Below are 20,836 nucleotides of genomic sequence, written 5' to 3'. Positions count from 1 at the left end.
TCACAGTGGACAGTCCTCACAATTAGAACCCACATCCTCTTCTGGCCCAACACAGGTTGAAAATTAACTTTTATGGTTTGGCACAAAAATTACTCTATTGATTGGCTTTAGAGCGTGACGATGCTCAAGGGAGGCAGGAAGGAGAGAGCTGATGTGAGCATCATTTATTTATGTATCAGATTCCAGAAGCAAAAACACAGAAAGCACTTTAAGAATAAAAACAGAAACCAGCTACACAAGTCTGAGAAAATGTTATTTTTCTTTCTATTCAAAATAGGTTTTATAATCTTGAGAGTGTAAATGGGCATAACCTTTTGAAAGCACAATTTGGTAATATATATCAATATTAAAAACACACTTTCCCTTTGAACAAGTATTATCACCACTAGGAAATTTACCCGATGGATATACATGGAACATTTCAACAAAACATATGTCCAAGGATGGTCACTGAAGCATTATTTGTCATGATTTTTAAAAATACATCAAAATGTCCATCAGTATAGGCACTGGTTAAATAAAAATGGCATGTCCGTATAATGGATTAGTTGTTAAAAGAATGAGATGGATCTGTGTGTGCCAATATGGAAGGATTTCCATGACACATCACTAAGGGAAAAAAGCCAAGTGCAGAACAGTATGTATAGTGTGATCCCTATGTGTTAAAATACACATAAGTATGTGGAGAGGAGCACATAATTACATTCAGGCATGTGCATAAAAGCATCTCAGGAAATGGTTAGCAGTGGTGAACTTTGAGTAAAGGACCTGAGATGGGGTGGAGGACCAGCTTAATAGGGCAGGGTAGCATTTGGGAGAGAGATCAGGGACCAGTGTAGGTTTCTTATTTGTACTACCCATTATTAAAAATACTAATAGGGGCTTCCCTGGTGGCGCAGTGGTTGAGAGTCCGGCTGCCGATGCAGGGGACACGAGTTCGTGCCCCGGTCCGGGAAGATCCCACGTGCCACGGAGCGGCTGGGCCCGTGAGCCATGGCCGCTGAGCCTGCGCATCCGGAGCCTGTGCTCCGCAACGGGAGAGGCCACAACAGTGAGAGGCCCGCGTACCGCAAAAACAAAACAAAACAAAAAAACTAATAAATATTCTATTATTATTTAAATGGTTTCTAAGTTAGTGTCTTCAAGAGAAATTGGTTATGTGGCCAAAGAGGGAAGAAAAAAAGAGATTCTTGGCTGAGAGATCGATAATGCCCTCAGCCAGCTCAGCTAAAGAGGAAGTATTCCAGTCCACAGAGGGGGAAGATGGCCTCTGCAAAAACTGTTCACTGTGTATTAGGGTGGAGGGGGAAGTGGAAAGAAGAAGAAGAATTGCCTCATGTGGGTTTTTAATTGAATTTATTTTTTTCTACTTATTTTACTTTGGAAAAAAGACTTTGATAAGAGGAACTAGCCCTTGCCCAAGAATCTGAGGGACCAAAATGTTGTCTCAGCTACCTAGAAAGACTCAGAAGAAACACTCTCATCCCTTCCCCACCCCACTGGCCAATCGGAAGGCTAAAAGAGGTGTTCAGGGGGAATGTTGACAAAGGGTAGACCTTGAAGTAGGAGGATTGTAAACCAGCCTCAGCGGACAGAACTTTCAGAGTTGCTGGTGGCTCCCTTTCTACTGAACAGCATGACTCTTTCGTGTTCTTGGACTCGGGGAAGAACCGAAGTTTCATTAATCCATTTCACAGTCCAGGCTGCTGTGGCATTTGCCATTGTCCACCCAGACAGAGTGAAGAGAGAAGACAAGACTGAGACTCAATGGAGTCCACTGCACTGAAAGACTCACCTGCCACACGACTCTTGTTTGTGACACACATGGAGGCTTTCTATTGGCCAAAACCAACCTCAATGGCTTTCATTATGGAGCAAGATTGTCAATATTTATCTGAGTAAAATATCCATGGCATTAGTCTAGATACAAATCCTATAAAATAAGCACGACTTTAACATTATTTTCTACCTGATGGTGATCCCAGGACCACCAGTCCCAGGGTAAGCACAGAATGTTCCCCCCTTTCACTCATCATCCAGCTATTCATCGCCAGGGCAGAGAAGGGTGGTCAGCATCATTATAAGCCTTGTTGGATAATTTCTAAATGCTGGAGCATCTTCAGGGAAGTGGACTTTCCCCCAGGCCAGGCTACTTCAGCTAGTTACATCACAGGACTAATAAGGCCAAGGTCATGAGCTTATTTACCCTGAGGGCCAATTAGCTTTGACCTGTTTCATGGTCATATCCTGTATCCCTCAACCCAAAAAGCTGTTTCAAAAATGGATGCCCTTGATGACAAGGGGGACTGGTCCAAAGTAAAATAGTTCAAGATCATGCTCATGCTCATGAGTTCATGCTCTTGGAAAAATGACACACAGCATATTAAAAATATTAAAATTACATCACCTGATCTTTGTTCCAAAGAGATCAGGAATAATAACACCAAGCAGATCTCAAAGATCTACACAACTGTGAGATTGATCATCAGGCAGAAAACAGCTACATATTCATAACAGCTCACTTTTGTTTTAAGAAGAAGGCTATCATACCATGAACCCATTTTTCCATTAAAATAATTCTTTAGAGAAAGTTACTTTGTTTAGTATATAAAGAATTTTCTACTTGTTTACAGGTATTCCCTTAGGGAGGAAACTGAAATCAAGATGAGTTTTATAAAATTCCATGCCCTTTATATCTCATTAAGTATCCTATATAAAAAGTAAACTAAATGAACATTTTGGTCACTGTTTGATCTGAGCATTTTTCATGCTAATTACATACTGAGTTTTTTTCTTTTATAAATTGACCGTTCTTCAAATTGCCCTAGTTCTTTCTTCACAAATATGTTTTTCACCCATATACTAAGCATAAAATACCCTCTTTTATTCAATTGGTCCACAGAACCCAATACTTACGCTTTTCCACCATTCATAAAAAGAAACAAATCTCCAAACTGTCTTTTTTCACACTTCTATCTAGCTCCTTGTTTCTGAAGTTCCCAACACAATCCACAAACATAATCAATATCTGAAATACCATGTGCACCAGTATCTGAAGCACATATAAAGACCTAGAATTAACCTTGGGGATTATCTCACACACTCACTTTGACCCAGAATTAATGTTGAGGGCCTTCTTACATGCTTTGAAATCTGAGTGCATCTGCAACTGTAAACTCTCTGACTTCAAGATAATAAAAGTTTGCAATACTACAAATAAGAATCACCATTTTTAATCCCTGATCCCAGAAAACGGGCAGCTACACTGCTCCCTTACTGGTATGAGTCTGTCCTCTGGAGGAGGAGGGAGTCTTGCTTTCTCTGTTTTCCTTCCAGCCACCTATAGATGTCCCTTGAAAGACTGAGAAAAGAGTCTACAGAGGCTCCCAGATCCAAGAGTGCCAAGTGTACAATTCTGCCGGGGGTGGGGTTAAGGGGCTGGAATGGGACCTTCTCTTTCAGAAACTCCTCCATTTACCACTGTTCACTTGCCTTCAGAGGAGCCTGAAGCCAGCCCTCAAGGAAAGATACAGCTAATTCTGTGGAGGTTGGAGTGATCTGAGAAAGTATGTCACCCTACTCAGAGAGACTTATGCTGACCATGTAAATCTTGATCTAAAACCTAAGGCTTGGGCTTCCCTGGTGGCGCAGTGGTTGAGAGTCCGCCTGCCGATGCAGGGGACACGGGTTCGTGCCCCAGTCTGGGAAGATCCCACGTACCGCGGAGTGGCTGAGCCCATGAGCCATGGCCGCTGAGCCTGCGCGTCCGGAGCCTGTGCTCCGCAACGGGAGGGGCCACAACAGTGAGAGGCCCGCGTACAGCAAAGAAAAAGAAAAAAAAAAACAAAAAACAAAAAAACCTAAGGCTTGTGGCTGAACCATGCATGACATACATCAAATCAGGCTGAGGACAGAGAATCTGGGATATGGAATCCACACCTTTTTCCATCCTAGAATTTCTATGCTTCCCAGCTTCTTTCAAGAGCCTCTCCCAGTTCTCCACGGGCTATCGAGCTATCCCATATTCCCCTGTTTACCCTGATAAAGGACAGAAACATAGTTTAAAATAAGGTGCCCCCAATCCCTGCAAACCATGGAGGATGGTATATGAACATCATTTTATCAGTAGAACTGTACACAGTGTATATAGTTTCCTCCTCATTACTTATCTATGAGGTCACTAGGAAAACTGCTACTCTTTTAATGTCTTCCCTCTCCTGTTTACCTTTGATATCCCCCTCCTCCCTCCCTAGCTTTTCCCTTCTTCTCTATCCTATAGTACAGAGCCTCTTTTCTTCTCTACTATATAATTCTAAACACAGGCTCTGCCAATAACCCTAAAGCTATTGCTGCATCATGCTGATTTGCACCAGCTGTGCCTTATGGCGGTTAACCCACACTTATAACAGAGCCTCCTTAGATCTTCCTCTGAGAACAAGATTCCACATATACATCTAAAAGTCATAACCAGTGGGGTGGAAACTGAGCCAAGAATAAATAGGTCCTGCTTTGAACTACTGATCACATTAAATAAGAAAAATAACACAACTGGAGGAAAGAAAAATGCTACCCAGAGGTGTAGCTTAAAGATTTTCTTGGACATGTACAACCAACTATTAGATGATCTGCCCCCTCAAACATCCCACCCCCAAAGTTACAGTCAATTTTCTCAATGAAAGGAAGATGCAGGTCAGGGCAGGGAGTGAAGGAAGGAAAGACTTCATTATGAAGAACTCAAGTGACAATAAAAAGAATACTCCCAAATGAGAGCATCCGGGAACTTTACCATGTAACAAGAGTTTGCAAAGCTTAGAGTCTCTGAGACCCTTAAACAGTTGTGAAATACCAAATGCACGGAGTTGGGAATTAGAGTATAATGACGTTATTCTGCAACTTTGGGCAAATCACAATCTCAGATCATCCGTTTTCCTATCAACTCCCTCCTGAGGAGTCACTGGCAAGGTCACTAGCTGGTTTGTGTATACTGAACTGTCTGGACCGTTTATTTTCCATTATGAGACCATGTGTAATGGTCCTGTGTCTGAACATGATCAGATAATGTGAATGACTATCATTAGAATGTAATCATCCTTCTTTGTCTCTGTCCCAGTGCGACTGTGTTCCAGATTCTTCAAACTCCATTCTTCCTAGCTCCATAGTATAATAGACAAATGCCATTCTTTTTATTAAAAGAAAAATCTTCCAGATTGTAAAATTATGTATTAGTTTCAAAAACTCTGGATAACTTCAAGATCAGGGACACAAACATGATCCATCTGACGCAAGAGGACATCAGCAGTCTAAGAAAAATATGATAAAACTAACTTTTTGTTACAAAGCTCATCTACTTACAGATCAGGTTCCCAAAGGCTACATTTAAGTCTGTTTCACTGTAAGTCCAGGAGGATATTAAACAAGTCACTGCTAACAATCTCCTGTTGATGGCAGGCAGAAATGATGTCCAAGACACCATTTCAGGACAGCTTCAAGCCATCTACGAAAGTTCTTAGGTTGGAAATATGGAGGAGACAGAACTTCTATACTCATTTTATTCACTTGGAGTAAAGTTTTCTGTCCACTAAAAATAGCAACATAATTTCAGGCTCCCCAGAAAACACGGCATTCCATTAGTCTTTAAGCACTGAATTATCAGTTCCTAACCACCAACAACATTGGTACAAAAATGGAGGCCCACCCCCCAACAGTGGCAGACAGGGGTCTTGACGTTTGGAGGACAAACTCTCCCCCAGAGTCACAACATTTTCATGGCCCTTCATGATCTGACCCTTGCCCTCCTTTCAAGCCTCACGTCCCCCAACACCTCCTGCCTTAAACCCTATCTTCCATCCATATTGAACTACTCTCTATTCCTCCATCCCCTCTAACCTCTATGCCTTTGCACATGCTTTTCCCTCTGCACATGCAAAGGACTTCCTTCCCCACCTCATCCCTTGGTGTAGTTCACCCTAGTCATTCTCCATGTCTCATATTATATATCACTAACTCCTACACATTATTAATTACTCTTAGCTTTTCCAAACTCCCAAATTTAGGTAAAAATATACCTCACATATGCTCCCTTAAAACCTGTGTTTCCTTTTAATTGTCGTGATCACATGTATGGTGCATTAAAAAAAAAAATCTGTATCGCTCATTGGACTGTAAGCTCCCTGAGGCAGGGGTTATATCAGTCCTATTCATAGTAGGTACTCAACAAATATTTATTGAGTAAATGACTCAATTTCACTACTCTATATTTACTAAGGTAGGGATTAACTTATTTTAGATGTTTTCTTTATTTAATGACAGCAGTCATTTTACTTAACCCTTTTGTTTTGACATGTTTAATTTTTAGAATTGTGAAAGACAGAGAAATACAAATGGATAATCGTGTGCGTATTACCACCATCTGAAATGGACAAATTTTAACAGTTTTGCCTAGTACTTCCAGTCTAGTCAAGACTATTTTCAAAGGGCCAAAACTCAAATGATGTTGTGATCAGTCCTGATTTAACTAGAGAGAAAAACAAATGGAAACAATATTATTAAGCACTAGCTACATACTAATCATTGTCCTAGGTTTGTATATACTCCATATTCAACCGTCCTAAGAGACTATTATTATCCACACTCTGTGGATGAAGACACTAAGACTTAGACGATTAACTACTGCCTCAGAGAATACACCCAGCAAACGTTACTACCATGTTCAAGCCAAATCCTAACTGAATCCAAATCCATGGGGCTTTACCCCTTATTGTCTAGATCCTCAAATCCTATCCTTATCTGGAAGGCACTTGCACTTTCTGAGCCAGAGAATGTACTTTCACATATGTTATTCATCTATTCATTTAAAAAACATCAATTAAGTGCCTACTAAGGGTGTGTGCTGTTATCTCATAAATGTGCAGAAAATTAAGTTAATCAGGGCACTGCATTCACAAGCATTTTGAATAATTTAGCTGTGAATAAATTAAGTGGTGATATAAGGCCGTGGAAGTTTCTCCAATGCAAAAGAAACATGCAACCATCAAGGCAATGAGAAAATAGCATTAAAGGCTGAATAGACTTCCTCCTACCCCCACTTCACACTGGTTAAGGATGAAAAATGACAAGCTACATTCACATTAGATGGCCCCTGAAAGTTTATCCTGGTCCTACAAGGACTATAATGTTGTAGTTGTGGTATGAAAAGACTTTACAAGGTGGCTAGATATTTAAGAGTCATATTTAAAACTTGGCTGTCACTTATGATTTCTACAGTGTCCTATATTTTTGTCTTAACGGTTAAACATATGAAACCTAGGGATAAATAATTTGGCTTTCTCAGTATATCTTGTAGGCTCTCAGTTCAAATTCTTACGATTGTTTAACGGTCGGCATGTGTGTGGCCCTATAGTTCATGTAGGGTACGGTTAAGCCCCTGCACCTTCTTTCTTGTGTTCCCTGTCTCCCTTCAGAAAATGGATGACAGCTTGTTCCCTGCCCCCAGAGAAACTGCCTGTCCCTGTATGTATACTTTGTATCAAAGGGCTGGCTATATTTCTTCCAGTAAGTCCTGAGTGTTTGGGAATCACTCACTTTTTTGTGACAGTGCTGTCAGCAGTTTGGACTTCTCTTAGTAAGTTATAATACTTCTGGACTCCCATTTGAAATCCTGGCTCTTTCTTGCTTTCCCATATCTACCACCCTCCATGATTCCTTAAAAATAACTTCTCCTACCTTGATTGATAGAGCATGATTCTTCCATCACAGTGTTTCAAGTCTTTTTGCCATTCTTAGCTTCCTTGATCAACATTTTTACTTTGAAACAATTCAGATTTGTCCTTGTATTGCATCTATCCTACTTAAAATGAATGTTCTGAGGCAACAAGTTAGTTTGTAAGCATGGTTTGACCATAAGGGTAAACAAGAGTGGGTGGAGAGGTTATTTTGCTTACTGTGGACTCTTTTCATCAGGCTATATGCTTTTATTGTCACTGTATTTTTTTCTATACACAAATGGTGTTGGTTTCTCGGAAATCCGGTAAAATTCTAATGGTTCCTATTATTGGCAAGTAGAAGCCACAGAATAAATCATATGGTTCTGGGCCTTGGGTCTGTCCTTTTATGATGTCAGAGAAAACACCACTAACCCCTAGAAATTCTGTCACTTGGGTGCTCTCAGAGTAAGCATTAACACATGAGATAGTTGTTTACCCGTCCATTCCTTTGTTCATGCATGCATGCATTCATTCATTCATTCATTCAACAAATGTCTCGACAGGTAGTGATGTAACTTTGAATAAAGCAGACACAGTTCCTCATGTTAGGAGCTCACAGTATACTGGAAAAGAATATAAAATAAGTGATTGCCATATAATGTGATAAATGCACATAAAGGAAACACAGTTAAGAAAAAAAAAAGTTAAGAAAAAAATGACAAGGGCATACAACATAGTCTGTGGAGATCAGGGGAAATTGCCAGGGTCTGAAGGATGAATAGGAATTAGCTAGGCAACGTGGAAGGAAGGGTACCCTAAACAGAGATGGCAGCATGATGTGCAAATGCACTGGGGCTACCAATATCCTGATATCAGAGTGCCATTTTTTAAAGAATGCTAATCCTTTCCTACCAGTGACCATGCCTAAATCTCTACCTTTCTGAAATGTCCTCCATCTATAAAGTTTCCTGGGGAATTCCCTAGCGGTCCAGTGGTTAGAACTCCGTACGCTCACTGCTGAGGATCTGGGTTCAATCCCTGTTCGGGGAACTAAGATCCCACAAGCTGCACAGTGCGGCCAAAAAAAAAATTTTTTTTATAAAGTTTCCTCAGGTTCCTAGACCCAGGTTTTTCATCAAGTAAAGCAGGTAAATTTCTCAGATGCCAGGTCATAAGAGAAGAGTTTATAGTGAAAGTTTTCAACTATTTCCTCTTCTGGGAAAGAGGGTGGGCCTTTGAACTAGCTACTCACTGCTGTGGGAAGGAAGTGAATCTCTCCCAAATATCCAACATTTGTAATCCAAGGGCAAATTTACATAATGTCACTTCTTTCTCATATTTGTCCCCTCGAAGGAAAGATAAGCCTAAAGGACAGAAGACACTTCTTTCCCTTTCATGGGCACTATTCCAGTGGGTAAGCTCCTCTCCGCGCATCATTTGCCTCTTCATGCCAAGTTTGTCCTGATGCCATGGAGTTTTCAAGGGAATAAAAAGAGACCCCGAGGTTTACAACGAACACATTTTGGAAAACAATGAGCTGAAACAGAACTGCTTTGCAAACTTTTTCTTGGAGACCTAAGACCCACATGAATGCAAGCCCCATGAAGGAATGATTTCCAGGCCCTCAAGAAACTGGTCTTTTTCTTCCTCCCTCCCTCCCTTCCTTCCTTCCTTCTTTCCTTCCTTCCTTCCTTCCTTGCTTCCTTCCTCCCCTCCTTCCTTCCTAAATTCACCTGGAGTTTCCTTTACTCTCTGTAGCAAAATGCAAAGAAATGTCCATGTCTGATACGGTGAAGGCACGGTGCGTTCTAGGACTGGGAGGCAAACAGAACAGGCTAAATTGGTTGCAACTGTCTAAGAGAGTTCTACAGGAGAAAGCTCTCTACATAACAATTTTATCCTCCTAAAAGGGCTTGGCCTTTTCCCACTCAAATGGTCACCTGAGCAACTGAGTCAGCAGCTAGGATAACACAAGGTTTAGAACCCAGCCTGCCTACTCCTTTTCAGAAAGAGGCCCTTGAGGAGCACACTGCTGACTCAAGTGTTGTCCCCCCTCACACACGGGGGAGAGAGGGAGGAGCTGAGTGGTTCGGAAACCCCCCTATCTGGCCACTCCCTGGAATTATCTGCATATCTCAACACAGTGCTGTTTAGTTGGGGTTGTCTTCCTCCTGGAAAGATCACCCATAGGAACCTTGGTGGTGGCAGTCTCATTGGAGCCAGGCAGCTGTGTCTACCAGTTCAAATCCCATAGTAATTTAAAAACATAAAAAGGATCCCGGAGTGTGAGGCCTTCCAGAACATGGGGGCAATCTTGAACTTAGACGGCATGGGTCAGATGCAACTATTGTAAAATTAGTAGGCCAGTATGGTGTAACATTTTGTACTCTTCCCCCCTCACTGATTCATTCAATAATAATAAAAGTCTGCATCTATTGCTTGTTATGTAGGAGCACTGTTCTAAGCATTTTGCATAATATCACTCAGTTAATTCTCACAACCTATTAGTATACACGTTTTACAGATGAGGAAACTGAAATACAGAGAGATTAAGAAATTTAATGAGGTCACACAGCAAGTCTAGCTCCAGAGTCCATGCTCTTAATTCCTCTATATATTTTCTGTATTTGGTAAATACTTCTTAAGTACCTACTAAGTGCCAAACATTGTGAATAATATTGGCATATACAGATGAATATGACAGAGGCCCTGCCCTTGAGAAGCTTACATTCTAGTTTGAGAGACAGCAATATATAAACATACAAGTACCATTCATGTGATGAGTCTTATGAGATAGATAAGCAGAGGTGGGACCACACGGTAGGGTCACTAACCCTGACCAGAGGAGTCAAGGATGTCTTCCTTGAAGAGGTGATACTTGAGCACCTTCTAACACCAACACTGAAAAGTAACCAATATGAAATGTTTGGTATCAGGGGTATCCCCTTTTAGTTTAGACTATGAAGCTTATTGGAAACCTCATGCCATAACTCAAATGGTCTTACATGGGGCTACTTGGGACTCTGGCAGCAAGAGCCAAGGGGTAAAACTATGAAGATACAAGGTGGGTAGATTGGAGCTAGAGAGACTTCCCTGATAGTGGGTCTGTGCCCCGTGGTGATAGCAGACTGTTTGGTGAGCAGTATCTCAAGGGCATAGGAAAACTCTGATGTGATTCTGGCAGGCTTTAATGTCCAAGGAAGCAACAGTAGTTCAGGGAATGGGTGAAAATACCCAGATCCCAAACAATCAGACTGTTCACACAATTGGACTCCAGTCAATAGCTTCGAGTATGCGGAGCAGTATTCAGTTATGCAGAAAAAAGAGCTATGAAGAGCTTAGCAGAGGTTTAAGGCCCCATTTAAATGGGATGGAGTTAAGGGCAGGGTGCAGTCTCCATGGGATACCTGGATACTACATGGAAAACTGAGATGGAAACTCAGCCACACATTTAGACAACACTTTGAGGAATGAAAGAGAGTTATGACTCAGTGGGCACGTTGGTGTTTATTCCCACGAGACACTGCTGAGCCAAGCCCTAGGAGAGCAAGACTGGTACCATTTATTGTGCTGAGGATGCTGCCCTGGCCAGGATTAAGCTGAAGTCTGGGCAGGGAAACCAAATGTAGAATCAGGTAGATTTAAACAATTTTGGTAGACAGCTTCATGAGGAGGTAAGAGTATAAATGAAGAGAGACAAGCTTGAGTTTCAATCTTACTCTGCCACTTACCAGCTATGTATCTTTGAGCATGTGCCTTAACTTCCAATCTTCAAAATCCTTATCAAAAATGTCCCTATGGCTGTGACAATTAAATATATTGATGAATATAAAAGTGCCAAAGACAGTTCTTGACACAGAGTAGGTGCTCAATAAATGATATTTTCCCTCCCTTACAGACCCCAATTGAATATTATTCGGTCTCAATATTCCATTTTTCACTATTGATGATAATGTCTACTTTACTCATCTCAGTAAAAACACTTCAAAGCATGTTTATATATTAATAAGGTCCTAGGCAGGAAATTTCTATCCCTTTGCCTCATGTTAAAATTTGTGGCAGAGAGAAGAAGAAGTCATTCAATATCACAAAGAAGAAGCCTAGTGCTATCATCGAACCATAGCCTTTAAGTTCAGCAAAGAGCTGACTCTTCAGAGATGAATACAATACACACCCACTGCTTGTCCAAATTGTCATCCAGTTTTTCTTTTTTTTTTAATTCTCTCTTTTCCTATCCCTCAGATGAGTATGATTTAATCTCCAAAGCATGCATGATGAACACATACTATTTCTTCCTCCAAGAATGTGATGTTACAATGTGGGCCCACATTCCAGCACTGGATTGAGAGGGAAAGTCTCCATACAGGCATTCACTAGTTTAATTTCACACAGAGAACATCTCTGTTTCACAGCCACAGAGAATATTGCTTATCTTGGCAGCCTTCTCACAAATGTAAGACATTGAGCACAGATAAGTCCAGTGTATAATGAATGAGTTGATGCAATTTCAATCAGTAACAACACCAACAACAAAAAAACCCACTACCACTTAGTGCTATACAATATTGAATCAAATGAATCACCTTTGTACCCAGAGATGGCAGTATTTTGGTTGATGTTAAAATTTAGAGAAACAACATATTACTATGAAATCATGATTACATGATTACAGAATCATTATGAAAATGATTCATCAATCAACCATCAGGTATTTATTTCAACTTTTGTCCAGCAGTATGCCAGTGCATTAGGGTTTCTATGTGAAGTAGAATTCAAATTAATGGACACAGTCTCAAGGACAGACAGCCTAGCTGGAAAGAGAGAATTCCCATCATGAAAAAAAGAACAACCCCAAATAATCCCTAGCATAGCGTGGACAGAGAAGAAGGACACCAAAGTGGCCAAGAGCGGTTTTGAAGTGTTCTAGGCCACCCTTCACATATCTGACAGAGCAGCATTTCTAAAAAACAAATCTGACCATGTCACTACCCCTGCCTGAAACCCTTTACTGACTCCCCAAGGCCCACAGGACAATTTCTGAATATCCAAGTGAAGCATATAAGACTTTTGTTATTTGGTGCTTCTCAGCAGCTTCATCTCTTGTCATTTCTCTTCTGCTACAGATGCTCCAAACTGCAGGATGTTCTAATACTGCCCTTTTGTACAATTTTCCCTCTTCCAGGAATATTTGCTCTGGTTCCCCTTCTGAAATCCCATTTTCTGGGCTAACTTCTACTTTTCTTTTAAGAATGAACTCAAGTCTTACCTCTCTGGGAAGCTTTCTTTCCCTGACACCCACACCTACATAAGCTTACTCACACCCATGCTGGACTACAGCTCCCTGCTGTAGGCTCTGAAAATACCTGTGGATGTATTTATTACAGCACTCATCACACTGCATTGCAATTATTGATTTATTTAACGCTGTTCCCCCAACCTATTGCCCATTTTTTAAGATCAACTTTATTGAGGCATAATTGACATATAATAAAATGTATCAATTTTAAGTACATAGTGCAGTTAGTTTCGACAAATATGTATATTCATGTAACCACCATGACAATCAATGACAGAACATTTACATCACCACAAAAACATGTCCAACCTCCTCACTGCTCCCTTGCTCTTTTTTTTTTTTTGCGGTACGCAGTCCTCTCACCGTCGCAGCCTCTCCCACTGCGGAGCACAGGCTCCAGACACGCAGGCCCAGCGGCCACGGCCCACGGGCCCAGCCGCTCCGCGGCATATGGGATCCTCCCAGACCGGGGCACGAACCCGCATCCCCTGCATTGGCAGGCGGACTCTCAACCACTGCGCCACCAGGGAGGCCCTCCCTTGCTCATTTTAAAAAATAAAAGATATTGAGATTTTATAAAAATGGTACAAATGCACTTATTTACAAAACAGAAATAGAGCCACAGATGTAGAAAACAAACATATGGTTACTGGGGGAAGGGATAAATTGGGGGATTGGGATTGACATATACATACTACTATATATAAAATAGATAACGAATAAGGACCTACTGTATAGCACAGGGAACTCTACTCAGTACTCTGTAATGACCTATATGGGAAAAGAATCTTAAAAAGAGTGGAGATATATATATATGTATAATTGATTCACTTTGCTGTATACCTGGAACTAACACAACATTGTAAATCAACTATACTCCAATAAAAATTGAGAAAAAGAGATACGGAGATTTTATAAAGACATTTATTTTTCATGCTTGATCATTCATCAAAAACTTCATTATTTTCTGCTATATGCAGGTATTATTTATAATTTAACAATTAAATATTTATATTTAATGGTACATTTAGAATAGTTAAAATTAATCAATACATTAAAGATGAAATAATATTTTAAATTGAAATATATTTGACAAACTGATTTGTGCCTACATAAAATTTATAAATGATTCTAAGAAGTCAGTTATAAATATTGTGTAAGAAGGTACTTAACTAAATGTGGCCAAAAATAATAAAGATTCAACATTATCTAGATGATACTTTCTGACCAAGTGAAATACTTAAAAAAAAAAGTTTAAAAAGCATATATTTTTAAGACACACTTTAACTAATGAAAGAGTGTAGGACTCACATGTCCAGCAGTATTGTGGACTGAATACTGTAATTAACTCTCCCCCTAAGAACAACTAAAAAATGCTTGATAAAATAAAAATAAAATGCCTTTTTCAATATATTGATAGGTTGACAAAAAATTAAGAACTCTTAAAAGCCAAAGCTATATGAAAGAAGAGCCTACAGAGATAAGCACTGAAGTCAGCCTCCATTTAGAGGGCATTGGCTTAACCAGGTAAACTTAAGCTTTGTTTTTTGCTAGACACTTACTTAACTGCCCGCCAAAATTCAATTTGTGTTTCCCTTTCCAGAGTACTGAGTCATCACTAGTAAGTGGTTGCCCAGCCAGAGATTATATTTCCCCACCTCACCTCCCTCATATCCACATAGGACAGTGGGATTAGTTCTCAGTGATGATAGAATGTAAAGTGATATGATGTATGTCACTCTGGTCTAAGAAGGTTAAGAACTGGGTGTGTCTTCTTCAATCTCTTTTTCTGCTAATTGCTATCTGAACTTAGAAGATTCCTAGGCCCCAGAGGATGGTGGAGCTGCAAGAATAAAGTAATCTGTGACCCTGAATCATCATATGGAGAAAAGCTTCATTCTCATCAGAAACACCTACATTGGATTATTATGGATTGAGAAATAAACTCTTATTGCATTAAACCACATGCCCTCCATGACAACACAAGGAAAATTGCTTATCTTGAAATATGGTTCTGGATAGGGGCAGGGAGAGGGGAGTCATTTCCCCCTAGAATTAATTACCACAAGCATACATATCTATAGGTTTCCAGCCTATATTCACATTGAGTGGTCTGAAAAACCTCAAGCTAAGAATTTATTTTAAAGTGCCTTCCAGTTGATAGTGCTCCCAGAAGTAAATGCAATTTTTCTCCAGAGAAAACTCCTTTCATTCCAAGAAAAATGAACCCACTTTCAAAAATCATAAAATACACAAAGAACCAAAACACCAAAACACCAAGTGCCAGAGCCAAAAGAAAAAACAGATAGTTGAATAAGACTCACAGCTATCAGAATTACCAATTTAGAAACCATTACACTTAATATTGTTCAGAAACGCTCCTCCGTGAGTCTCTCTTGTTCCTGCATGTCTTGCTTTGTATACAAAAAACCAAAAACAAACAAAAAAAACAAAACAAGAAAACCAAGGCTCTAGCTGATCTTTACCTGGACCATTTTTCAGGTCTGTGTTTGCAGTGAGTATCCTTCAAGGATAAAGTAATGTCTCACGAGGAGAAAGTGTAGGCTTTCTTACTGTCTACTATAAACTGGCAAGTTCCCCAAGGTCAGTGATCCTCTCCTGTGCAAGCAGCTATCTAGGCCTATCTGTGACATTCCTGGAGGAACTGGGACATAGGGAACCAAAACAAACATGCTGACACTCTGGCTACTGCTTCTCCTGTGACTAATAAAGTCTTTTGTCTCTGAGACAAGTCTCATGTCTTCTTTCAGCTAATTTGCAAACAGTGTAAAATCTCATACTCTTCAAATGTCTTGACAAATAGTCTTTAAAAATAAAAATATGAATAGGAAGCAAGAAACTAAAATAATGACTAGAAGATTTTAAGAGAACAAGACTGAACTTCTAGAAGTAAAAAATAGAATAACTGAAATTTAAAACTCAATGATTAAAGAGCAAATTAGATACTACTGAAGAGAGAATTAGTGAATTGGAGGATAGATCTAAAATTAATCAGAATACAGTACAGAGAGGAAAAAAGATAGTAACTCTGAAAGACAGGTTAAGGGACATGAGCAAAGCATAAGAAAAAATGAGCATAAATCTTGGAGTTTCAGAAGGAAAATGAAGCAAAAGCAATTATTAGGGAAGAAAATTACAGAGATGTTTCCACACTGATGAAAGACACCAATCCATATATTTGGGAAGCCCTATGACTTTCAAGAGGTTAAATAAAAGAAACCCACACCTAAACACAGAAGAGTAAAACTGCAAAACAGCAAAGATATAGAGAATACCTAAGTAATTAGAGAGAAAAGACATCACAGATGGCCCCCCACTTACAATGGTTCAACTTACATTCTTTCAACTTTATGAAGGTGCAAAAGTGATACGTACTCAGTAGAAATCATACTTCAAATTTTGAATTTTGATCTTTCCCCAGGCTAGCAATAGGCAATACCATACTTTCTCATGATGCTGGGCAACGGCAGGAAACCACAGCCCTCAGTCAGCCACGCAATCACAAAGGTAAACAATCAATACACTTACAACCATTCTGTACTCATAAAACCATTCTGTTTTTTCACTTTCAGTACAGTATTCAGTAAATTACATGAGATATTCAACACTTTATTACAAAATAAGCTTTGCATTTAGATGATTTTAGGCTAAGGTAAGTTTTCTGAGCACATTTAAGGTAGGCTAGGGTAAACTGTAATGTTTGGTAGATTAGGTGTATTAAATGCATTTTTGACTTATGATACTTTCAGCTTATGATGGGATTATTAGGATGTAACCCCATTGTAAGTCAAGGAAGATCTGTATATTCAAAGAAATAAAACTTAGACTTTCAGCTAGTTTACAATGGAAACAATGGAAAGCAGAAGACAATGGAATATTTTCAATGTACTGAGATAAAGTAACCTGAAATTCTATATCCATCTAAACTATCATTCTAAGACTGCACTTAAAATAAAGACATCTTGGGCTTCCCTGGTGGTGCAGTGGTTGAGAGTCTGCCTGCCAATGCAGGGGACATGGGTTCGTGCCCTGGTCCAGGAAGATCCCACATGCCACAGAGCAGCTAGGCCCGTGAGCCATGGCCGCTGAGCCTGCGCGTCCGGAGCCTGTGCTCCGCAACGGGAGAGGCCACAACAGGGAGAGGCCCGCATACCGCAAAAAAAATTAAAATAAAATAAAGACATCTTCAAACCTAATAATAATAATAATAATAATAATAATAATAAAACACACAAAGAAAGACTTTTGCTAAAGTTAGACCCTCAGAAAAGTAAACTCTAAAAGAAAAAGAAAAATTATCAGAGGGCTTCCCTGGTGGCGCAGTGGTTGAGAGTCCACCTGCCGATGCAGGGGACGCGGGTTCGTGCCCCGGTCCGGGAAATCCCACATTCCACGGAGCAGCTGGGCCCGTGAGCCATGGCTGCTGAGCCTGCGCGTCCGGAGCCTGTGCTCCGCAACGGGAGAGGCCACAACAGTGAGAGGCCCGTGTAATGCAAAAAAAAAAAAAAAAAAAAAAAATTATCAGAGATGGGGTTGAGATGCAAGAAGGAAACGAGTAAAGAATGAGATTCTATTTTATACAAACTAGACTGGAAAAATTAAGGAATCTGACAATTCCAAAACTTGGGAAGGATATGGAATAGGGGGAAATTTATGCACTGCTGGTGGGAGTGTAAACTGGTACCACTTTGGAAAACAATGTGGCAATAACTTGCAAGATGGAACTTCCACATAACAGGTATTAACCTAGAAAATAGGGACATTCTTATACAGGGACATACGACATGTATAAGCATGTTCACAGTAGCATTGTTCATAATGAAAAAAAAAACTAAATAATTGAAATGTTCATCAACATAACTATGAATAAATAAGTCATGGTATAACCACATAATGGCATATTATTCAACAGTAAAAATTAATGAATTACTACTACATGTATTAATGTTGTAAGTCTTAAAAATCTTAGAAACAGGTTGAGTGAAAGAAATAAGTCACCAAAGAAATCAGATATATATCACACATATATATGACTATATAAATAGCTTATATGACTAAACAATATTTTGGGGGGATACACATGTATGGAATAAAACTGTTTAAAAGCCAAAGAATGATTAAACATAGATTTCAAGAACATGGTTACCTTTGTAAGGAAAGGAATCCAGGGGAAAGGATGTGAAGGATTACACATAAGGATTCAACAAATCAGTAAAATTCTAGTTCTTAAGTTGGTTGTGAGCTCACAAGTGTTTGTTTTAATATTATACACTATAAGTTACATGTATATTATTTTGTAGGTATCAAATATTATAATGTAAAAAATTAACATTTAGCAAAAAAAGAAAAGGAATAGAAGGAGCTTCCTTAACCTTTGTTATAAAAATCTTACAGCAAAATTGTATAGGATAAAATATTGGTGAAATATTGAGGGTGAAATATTGAAGCATGCCTTTTAAAGTCAACAATGAGACAAGATATTCACTGAATCATAAATATGTTGCTACTCCCCCAAATTAATCAACAAACTTATTGCAATCCATATCAAATTCCCATCAGACTTTGTTTTTTCTTCATATTTGCAGTACTTAATAAGGTCATCCTAAATTCATATTGAAAATCTAAGTTCCAAAAACAGCCAAGCCAATTTTGAAGAGCAATAACTCAGTGGAGGGACATGCCCTACCAGATACCCAGGTTTCCTTCAAAGCTAGAATAGTTGAAGGAGTATCACATCAGCAGAGAGAGTATGTTAAGAAACATGATACAAGAAATATAGCATTACAAGCTAAAGAAGAAATGATGGACATTCAAAATGGTATGAAGATAACTGATGATCCATATGGAAAAAAATTCATGTTAAAACAAGAAGGCCCCATTTCAAAATAATCAGATTAACCAATATTTAAAGGTTTGATGATATCAATAACTGGGAGAATGTAGAGTAGGGACAATTCTCATATACTTTTAGTGGGGATATAAACTCATGTCCCCATCTTGGAGACAAATCTGGTAATAACTAGTAAAACTGAAGGCTTTCATACTTTATAATCCAGCATGCCACTTCTAGGTGTCTATGCTAGAAACATGTATAACACTGCCTTGTATTGAGAAAAACAAAGTTAATCAACAAGAAAATGGATAAACAAATTTGACCTTATTAATCAATAGAGTATAAAAAGCAGTTCAAATGAATAAACTAGAACTACATGTATCATCATGGAAAACAGATAAAATAGAAACAAAATGTTAAGTAAAAAAAGCAAGGTGTAGAAGTAGATATACAGTATAAAGCTTATGTAAAACTTAACAGACGTAAATCAATACTATATATTGGAAATACAGATAACACGTATGCAGTATACATACTGAAATATGCGTAAGGATGATAGACGTCAAATTCAAGATAGTGATTACCTTTGGGTAAAGAGGGAGGGGAATAAAATTGGGTGCCAGGACTAGGGTGAGGCAAGCAAGTCATCTAGCATGCAAAATATCAGGACTCATTAACTTTCAAGTTGGTGCAGGTGCAGGACACAAACCTAAGAGTGAGCGCCTCCTTAAATTTTGTACCCTCAGCACCTCCCTTATCTGATCCTAGTCTTGGCCCTGTTAGGTAAGATACACAAAGACATCAAGAGCTCTCTGCAGAGTTTTATTGCTTAAAAAAAAATCAGTTGTGCAAGTATTTCCATAGAAAGTGTTTACAATTTCTTTGGCTGGATTTCACACGTTTAAGACTGTAGTTGTTATGTTAGTTTCTTAGATTGGAATTGTCACAACATGCAGGTATTAGAGATTTGGACACCAAACACAAGTGCTCTGAGGACTTGGTACAATGATTTCTCATGAGATTCCTTTTCTCTTTACAGAATAACCAACAGAAAGACATGTGACTAAGCTTGGCAGTGACCCCCTCACTCCCATGGCTTTGCATCTTGAGCAGAGAAATGTGAGAATGAGGAGAGGGTAGAGACCATTTTGGAATTTATACCAGGAGTAGGGCTCTGAGTAGTGTCTGCTGACTTGGTTCCTGTCCTGTTTCCAAACTTAGTTCTCCGAACTTCCTATCAATTCTGTGAGCCTCCCAATATCCTCCAATAATTTCCCATTTTCTTTAAATTAGAGTCAATTTCTGTTGCTTGCAACTGGAGAGCCCTGATACTTAGCCTCATGCTCTCAAGGAATGAATTTATATAATTACACATGTGTTAGTTGATCCTTAGGAATCAACTTTTTCACCACGATTTGATTTCTCATTTAGGTTTGGTAGGATTCTACAAGGATAATGTCTACTTGTATATTTTAAGCCCTATCGGTCAGGGCTAACTCCCTTGGCTGAATCACTGTGGAGTATTATTAATGTCCAAGGGACACACCCCTGACTTCTTATTCTCCAGCTGTGGTTGTGCCTATGGCCCCCGAATAAAAAATTGCCAAGCTGGCCTATGATAATGGCTACACTAAGAATGATAATTTCAAGTCTCAGAAAATCCATCATTGCGCCAACTGTGTCACTTAGAGTTGTCTTACCTCCTCTGTCTTTAAAACTTCCCATATCCGAGCGTGATCTTCCACCAGCCAGTGTCCTGTGCTTTCTACCTTGGGGGAAAGTTTGAGTTTAGACACCACATGAGCAGGCTGTCCCACGGGCTTCCCCTCCATCTTGAAAGAGCCAGGCAGGAGGCATTACGGATCTGTTTGGAAGAATAAAGTGGGATTCAGGTTAAAACACTGAGTAACATAAAAAGAGATAGGAAAGCAAAGGATCATGCTTGATCTGTGGATAATGAGACCATCAACAACAGTATCACAA

At 39.4% G+C, this 20,836-nt stretch overlaps 1 protein-coding gene across 1 annotated transcript in view; it reads right to left on the bottom strand.

Annotated features, from left to right (window-relative positions):
- Positions 1 to 20,836, bottom strand: part of RGL1 (ral guanine nucleotide dissociation stimulator like 1) — a 270,733-nt gene that overhangs the window by 153,626 nt on the left and 96,271 nt on the right. The window contains exon 2 of the mRNA XM_081223516.1: positions 20,554 to 20,717. Coding sequence (XP_081079642.1) covers positions 20,554 to 20,685 — 132 coding nt within the window. The 5' untranslated portion in view covers positions 20,686 to 20,717. The remainder of the gene's footprint in view (positions 1 to 20,553; positions 20,718 to 20,836) is intronic.

Source organism: Mesoplodon bidens, assembly GCF_964165515.1.
Source record: "Mesoplodon bidens genome assembly, chromosome: 2".
Taxonomy (NCBI): Eukaryota; Metazoa; Chordata; class Mammalia; order Artiodactyla; family Ziphiidae; genus Mesoplodon; species Mesoplodon bidens.
This window is presented reverse-complemented; position numbering and strand designations above follow the sequence as displayed.